The sequence below is a fragment of the Aythya marila genome, assembly GCF_965140915.1.
Source record: "Aythya marila genome assembly, chromosome: 2".
NCBI lineage: Eukaryota > Metazoa > Chordata > Aves > Anseriformes > Anatidae > Aythya > Aythya marila.
Window position 1 is genome coordinate 47093831 of NC_139043.1, and position 7879 is coordinate 47101709.

General features: G+C 40.6%; 1 protein-coding gene across 5 annotated transcripts in view; it reads right to left on the reverse strand.

Annotated features, from left to right (window-relative positions):
• The window catches only part of ULK4 (unc-51 like kinase 4), a 232449-nt gene extending 225677 nt beyond the window's left edge, over positions 1-6772 (reverse strand). For 4 of the 5 annotated variants that reach the window (XM_082752887.1, XM_082752885.1, XM_082752886.1 and 1 more), the window contains exons 1-4: positions 6633-6772; positions 4197-4350; positions 3372-3471; positions 44-183 (exon numbers count right to left, since the gene is read on the reverse strand). In XM_082752887.1, the coding sequence (XP_082609013.1) occupies positions 44-183; positions 3372-3471; positions 4197-4334 (378 nt within the window). In that variant the 5' untranslated portion in view covers positions 4335-4350; positions 6633-6772. The remainder of the gene's footprint in view (positions 1-43; positions 184-3371; positions 3472-4196; positions 4351-6632) is intronic. The other variant, XM_082752884.1, reaches the window with a different exon arrangement.
• Positions 6773-7879: the final 1107 nt, after the last annotated feature.

The window sequence follows — 7879 nt, forward strand, 5'->3', positions numbered from 1 at the left end:
AAGGTAATATACAACATCCACGATAAATAATGCTCCTTGTTACCTTTCCAGGTGTCAGTTCACAGAAGATAATTCCAAGATTATGAATGTGGTGTAAACCAGTAATCAAGTCTACACCAAATTCTCTCACTACGTCTTCAGGTAGATGTTCATCTTGAGCAATAAGAGATTCTAGAGAACCACCTGAAATATGTTTACACATGGTCAGCACAGGAATTATTTGTGCATATATAGAAAATGTCAGGCAAAGACATTATACATACTTCTTCAAAAGAGATCAACCTAAAATGATAACCAGTATTTGTTAAAAATACCTTGAGATTATAAAATAATTACAAAACGTACAAAAAAATTTATTTCCAAGATTGTGACAAAAAGCTTAAGTTTGACTACAATAAAATTGAATGCAAGACTTTAACAACGCTTTCATATTGTTTAATTTTGCAAAGGAAACACAAGGCAAAAAAGAAATCCCATGAAGCAGTGCATCATGTCCCAGTGTGATAGCACACATGGGTTTGTTCAGACTCCTTAACTCATCTAGCAGGGATCGGGGTAAGAGAATAAATAATATCAAGAGCACGCTATCAACATCTATGAACAAGCACTAAAACTAATGACGTGGAATTCCTCACTAAGTTCTCGGACAAAAGAAATAGTAAAGTTCTGAGGTCCAGAGGTCAACATCATTCAACAGATGTACTTTGTTTGTTCTTCACACATGGTATTCTTATACTGTCCTCTTCTTGATTCTTGTGTGACTCAGTTTTTCATTTTTATCCTTTCCTCCTTTTGGTTTTAAAAAAAGAATAAAAAATACTCAGGAATGAATTTTCACATCTCAGGCTTCTTGTACAAATCCTAGCAGCCCAGCCCAGCAAGTCCGCTCACCTCTCTGGACTTCTCATCCCAACAAAATTTTCTTCTGTGTCATGACAAAATCTCCACTCTCCTTCTTCACTAACTTTTGACCACCCTTCCTCCAATTCTGATCTGATTACACCTACAAAGCATGGCAAATATCCTTCATATCTTCTACTACCCATGTCCCCCTCCATGCTTCACATTTGCTTTCTATGCTTTTTTCCCACTATTGTTAATCTTTCTCTGTCCCTGCAAAATCTCGTCCCCCATCACCTTCTTCTCCACATCCCAGTGATTCTCAGGTATGTCAGACACATCCCATTTGAGCCATGGCTGACCTAACTCTTCACACGACTTGGACTTCTCCTAATTACCCAGCTTCTACCAGTTCATTGTTCAAACAGTCTTTCTTCTTCCTGTCCCAGTCTACTATCCCAAATTCCACATTCCCATCTTCCCAAGACCCTATTTCTCTTCTGTATTTGTTCCTTTACACCTAATCTGTTTCCCCAAGACCCTGCACTGCATTTTGTGAATTGTCTATGGGTTTTCTGGATTATCTATCACGTGTTACCCAAATCATGCAGATTAAAAAAAAAAAAAAAAAAAAGACAAAAATAAGTCCTCAAATGAAAACAGAGTTTAGGAGAGCTTTCCATAGAGAAGGATAATAGATCTTCTATTCCAAATCACATAACAGATTTTTCTGAGCTTTTTTTCCACTTCCCTCTTCTCAGTAATTTCTTTCAGAGAATAGTATGACTGTAAGGTCTTTTAACAACAGTATTCTTCAAGTTATACAATGCTGCTGAATCTTAAAATCATCCAAAATCTTTTTTACACTGTTTAGTATATCAGTCACCTTTACAGCCCACCCTGTACTATGTAACTAAAAATAGTAAAGAATTTTCCGTCATTCTTAGTTACCACTTTTTACAATGTATTTTAGAGGGCTATGTAGAGAATAGTCCCATAATATGACCAAATAGACTAGGAGAAAAAAATAGTGAAGCCAGCAGCACAAAAGTATGCTGCATCTGGTAACAGAAATTCACTTGTCATCTTGAGATGAGCGAGAGATCATCCACATGTCAAAAGCAGTTTTCAGGGCTCTATACAGAATCAATAAGAAATTCCTATCTTATTCGATTTACAAGTATGCTAGCTCCAAGACATCCTCCCTGCAGCAAACTGCTGACAAAGAATATAGGGATTCCAAGCAGAATTTGAGACGAGTCAGATGGAAGCTTTATTAACTATGCCTATAGTGAGAGAACATTCAGGCAGCTTTTACTTCTCTGCTCTTCCGTTCTCTGCCAAGTGACAATGATGGAGAGATGGCTCCTGATGTTCCACTTCTATACATCCCACCAGTATTAGCTTAGAAGTGGGGGTTGGATACAATCATAGACTGTTAGCTTTTAATCAAAGGAACGTTGTTTTAGTTAGATAGACTTCTTAGCCAGGCATCTCAAATCTTAAATATTAATAACTTCACCACCACACTGCGATACTGCAAGGTAAAATACATAATAATTGCTCTAACTGTTCTTAATGAATGTCTGGCTGTCTAATAACTCACATACAGTAAGACTAGGCAATTAGGCCAAAGCTTCCAAATCAGCCAACTAACTTCACTTCTGAAAATTGAAAGTACGATCTGATTATTCGTCAGGACTTTTAGCTTCTCCAGTAATTTCTGGAAATAGAATTCTGGACAGAAAAAAAGGCAGTGTGCAATATTGACTCTTACTATGAAACAAATCCCACATATCAAAATCTTAACATGTATCTCTTGCACAACTGGAGCTCTTTTCTTTCCATGTAGAGGAAAGCATACTATCTAAAGTTTAAAAAATGCTTTAAAACCTTTCTGTTTTAACAGACTGACAATAAACTATCAAAACTCAGTGAATCACTTAATGCAGTTTTGGGTTCTCAACACACCCGAATTAATATCTTAACAGAAGAGTCAAAACACTTCTGTTGAACAGGAAAAAAAAACAAACAGCAACAAAACTTACACAGAACTACCCCTTGATTAAAAAAAAGAAGCATTTATACAATGTCAAGTCACTTGTAAAATATAACGTATTCACTCCTTGCCCTATTTATTATGGTATGCTATAAAATGAGAACACCAAAGTTGACAGTCATTAGAAATCTTTTCTCAAGTAAAATTTTATATAACTACCCTCCCTCTACTCACAATTTCAGTTCCCCTGAGTAGACCCACCCGTTAAGGTAGTACAAACTAAGATTATGTCACAGAAATTAACATTTAACATGACACACTGTGAAGTAGAAGAAAAATATGACTTGAGTGAAATTCTAAAAAACGTTTCCAGAAGCAATTTTTTAAAGCATACATACATATATCATACACAATACATGACTGTTAATTTTTTTCAAAAACCTAAGTAAGTATTTGTTGTAGGAAAAACTGTTAAAGTAAATCTCTTACAAATACCTGTACAATATTTTTTTAATTTCTGAGTTTACCTTACCTGTGCACAATTCCACTACAAGCCAGAGATGGTTGCTTGTTTCATACCATTCATGAAATGTCACTATATTCTTGTGTCTGATGTCATGAGTCAGACGAACCTAGAACAAAGTTCCTAACATTTTTAATGGGAAAAAAAACAGCTGTATATATGGACTGTAGGGGGGGTTGAGACAATATAGCTTTTCTCTAGGTCAACTGCTCATTCTTTTACCTATTCCAGCAGACAGAGAATTTAAAAATTAATTTCTAACTCTAAGATTTTAATTTTACTTGTAAGTTGAGGACAGATAACTTTCCCCATAGACCTTGCCCTACTTAACCTCTTTCAAAAATATGGGAAAGTTCCCCAACCACTGAAATACAGACACTGTAGATTTCCAAGCACTATTTAACTTCTCTGCATCATTAAAACTGTAACAGACTCCAAATCAGAATTTGGGATTAACCTTGGATTTATGCTTTCTTTTTCAGTGAGAACACAACTGTGAGGAAAATATGGTTGGATGTATTAAGAGGAAATAAAATGAATGTATGAAAACAGCTTTTTTTTTTTTCCCCTAAAGGTTCTCTGATGTATCATAGAAATGGTAAGCCTCTAAGCATGACTTCATGCATGTGATTTACACAATAAAACCTGATGAGAGAAATAAACAATTTAAAGTAAGTCTCAAAGTATAGGACTTTGAAATCTTAAGAAGCTGATATAAATGACAACAAACTCCATGTAAACAAGCAATTGGTGTTTTTCTTTACTATCACCTGTGCTACAAAAATTTTTTAGGCTATATTGTTTCCCAGATTTAGCATGAAAAACATTACTTACCCAGTTTGTTATTTCAGCTCTTTTGCATTTATCAGTGCAAAGAATGGCAACAAAATTAATTGTCCCCTTTCTTCTTCCTTTATAAACAACTGTCTTGTTTCCTCTTCCTATCTCTTCATACAGAATGAAGTTCTCCATGCTTAAGGATGCTTCACTGGCAAGGGATTAGAAATATGATATTACTTTCATAAACAGATAAACATTTAAAGGAAGAAGGTGGAAGGGGGATGTGTTCAAATTTATTAATAAGTGAGGTACTGCATTTACATGCACAATTCTTAAAAAGAGGGATTGTATACATCCAGAAAGATCAAACATAACTATCTCACAGAAGGCCTGCTCTCACGAAATCTGATCAGAATTTTTGAACGGGTGACAGTATTTTCCACTTCCAAAGCTCTTTACACATTCCACCAATTACAGATGGGCCAATAACTAGGAATTACAAATATTTTACCAGTAAATAAAATTCTAAATTTGATATCATGATTTTTAAGCTCTACGCAAAACGGCTGGCCAAATGAGAATATCCTAAAGAGAAAGCCTTAACAAATACGATTACCATTTCTGCCCAGGGGCACACCAGGTGCATGGTCCCATGCAGCTTTCCACCATGTAATTTAACCCTTCTAAATAATTTAATCAACATAACTGAAAAAAAAAACACACAGGAATCAGTACTGTCGCCAATACTACGCTGCCTGTAATGTTACCAGTTATAGGAGTCAGTGTTAAGTATTTTGTTTGCATTGAATAGTTTTCTATCCATGAAAAAGCTGTGTAAATTTGCTGACCAACATTGCATTGTGGGAGTCTACAAATTCTACAAAAAAGTTATACTTTTGTCTCACTAATTTTGTGTGCTTTGTATACTGAAACAAATTAAACAAATTCCAGAGACAGGATATATTGCTAGCTAGTATAGTACTCAATGACCACCCTGTGGTAAGTTCTTCCAGCTCGCGGCCAACTCAGCTCTTTCAACTACCAGCTGAATTACTTCTAAGCCATTTGGAGTTGCTTGCTCTCATCTCAACATGAATTCTTCCTCCTCGTTTATAAAATGGTTGTTTTTTCCCTCAGCCAGGCCAGTTCTCAGTGTAGTTACCTTAAAACCACAGGAAAGCTGAATCTCACAGCAGGCAGCACTGCAACAAGAACCATCAACAAGGAAGGAGAGGAAGGTTGCTGAAGCAGTACTGTTGCCAAATGCGTAATTACAAACCAGAGACTCAATTTTGCTTCAACTCTCTCACAAGGAGCTTTCAGATCTCCTTGACTGACATACGGAAGACCAAAACGAGACCAGAGAATTCTCAAGTCTTCAGACAGAACTTTAGGTGATTAAAAATAAAATAAAATAAAATCATCGGCCAACACTAGACAACAAAGTGTCCATCACTGAAATCTCCGTGAAACCCCTCAGAAGCACCCAAAGCAGCAGGGTGCAGCTGCCAAGGGAACCACATTTGCTCTGGCCAGCAGGATGCAGGACCAGGACACCCAGAAAACCCGGCTCCAGAAGCACTTTCCTTCTACTCTTGCCCAGCGAATGGCCAGAGCACACACAACGGAGCAGCACCTGTGCACCTGAGGCCTCCCATAGCCCAAGCCCTGCTGAGAAAGGCCACCTTATAATCACAGAATTGTTAAGGTTGGAAGAGACCTCCAAGATCATCTCGTCCAACCATCCCCCTACTAGCAATGTCACCCACTAAACCATGTCCCTAAGCACCGCATCCAGCCTTTCCTTGAACACCCCCAGGGACAGTGACTCCACCACCCCCCTGGGCAATCCCTTCCAATGCCTGACTGCTCTTTCTGAGAAGAAATGTCTCCTCATTTCCAGCCTAAACCTCCCCTGGTGCAACTTGAGGCCATTCCCTCTGGTCTTATCAGTAGTTATCTACGAGAAGAGGCCCACCCCCAGCTCCACACACCTTCCTTTCAGGTACTTGTAGTGAACAATAAGGTCTTCCCTGAGCTTCCTCTTCTCCAGACTAAACAACCCCAGTTCCCTCAGCCATTCCTCATAGGACTTGTGTTCCAGGCCCTTCACCAGCTTCGTAGCCATTTTCTGGACACGCTCCAGGGCCTCGATGTCCTTCTTGTAGTGAGGGGCCCAAAGCTGAACACAGCACTTGAGGCGCAGCCTCACTAGAGCAGAGTACAGGAGGACGATCACCTCCCTGACCCTGCTGGCTACACTATTTCTGATACAAGCTAGGATGCTTGGTGTCATCTGCAAACTACTGAGGGTGCACTCAATTCCCTCATCCAAATCATCAGTAAAGATTAATATTAAAGAGGATGGGCCCCAACACCGACCCCTGGGGAACACCGGCGGTGACCGGTCGCCAGCTGCATTTCACTCCATTCACCGCCACTCTCTGTGCCCGGCCGTCCAGCCACTTTTTAACCCAGCAAAGCGTCTACCTGTCCGTGCAGGAGATGATGCAATGGGGGGACCGTACCAAAGGCCCTGCTGAAGTCCTAGCAGCCGTTGGTTCTCTCGCCCCTCACCCGCCAGCCATCAGGCGGCGGGCGAGCAGCACCCACCCGCTCCGGGGGGCCGCAGGGCCCCGCTCTGCCGCCATCGCCCGCCGCTCAGCCCCGCCCGCCGGCCCGGAGCCTCCCATGCCCCGCTCTGGGGTGGCAGAGGGGTGCGTGCATACAGGAAGCTCCCCGCCACACGCCGCACAGAGGGAGAGACACCGCCACAACACGCAAAGAGACTCCTACAGCTGGTTTATTTTTTAATTTTTTTATTATAGCGAGGAAAAGCCGCAAAGCGCCAGGAAGGCCTGCCCGCTCCCCCCGCCGCAGCGCTCAGGTCGGCGCCGCCGCGCGCCCGTATCCAGGAGACGGGGACGGACGCCGGAGCCGCCATTGGAGCGGGGCCGGGGCCGCCGCGGGTCCCCGGATCTATCCGGAGCGCCGCCTGGTTGCTAGGCAGACTCTGGTTGCTCGGCAACCGGCAGGCCCCGGCCTAACGGCCCCTGAAACAAATTTTTTCCATTTTTTGTCTGTAAAGTGGAGGTTTCACGTCATTCTTCATCCTTAGGTCCTTCCCCTCCCCTTCCATTCTCCCCCTAAAAAGTAAATACCAAGACCTTTTCTTTAACATTTAGCTTTTAACAGCCTTTAGTGTATCTCCCCAAGGCAAGCTGTGAATAATTATCTTATCAGTTGTCCCACTTCACCCTCCTAACAGTTTTGAGCCCACCGGTACGTTTCAATCTCGTATACTAAAAGAAATAGTATCACAGAATCACTGAATCACAGTATCCTCAACAGGATAAGTTAAATAATAGATATGAATAATAGAAATGTCAGTGCTGAAAGCAGGAGTGATTTGGGATGTTTTGTTGACTGGGCTCATAAGAACTGAAAAATATCATTTGTGTGTGCAACAAAATTGCTCATTTCTTAATAATTCTTAATAATTTCATATTCTGTCCCATTTTGCAGCGTTATGTTTCCAGCAATTAGAGTTGATCTGTAATTGTCAAAGAAGCTACAGTTTTGGAACTGCACAAGCATAATAAATCGTCCGTTTCTTTTTTAATGTAAATGAGTAGTTGACAGATATAAATAAACAGAACACATAAATAGATGTCAGCCGGTTTCTTTAAGTCGGCGCAAGAAAAGTACGCTTTGAAGAGGGATTTATTTAGATTTAG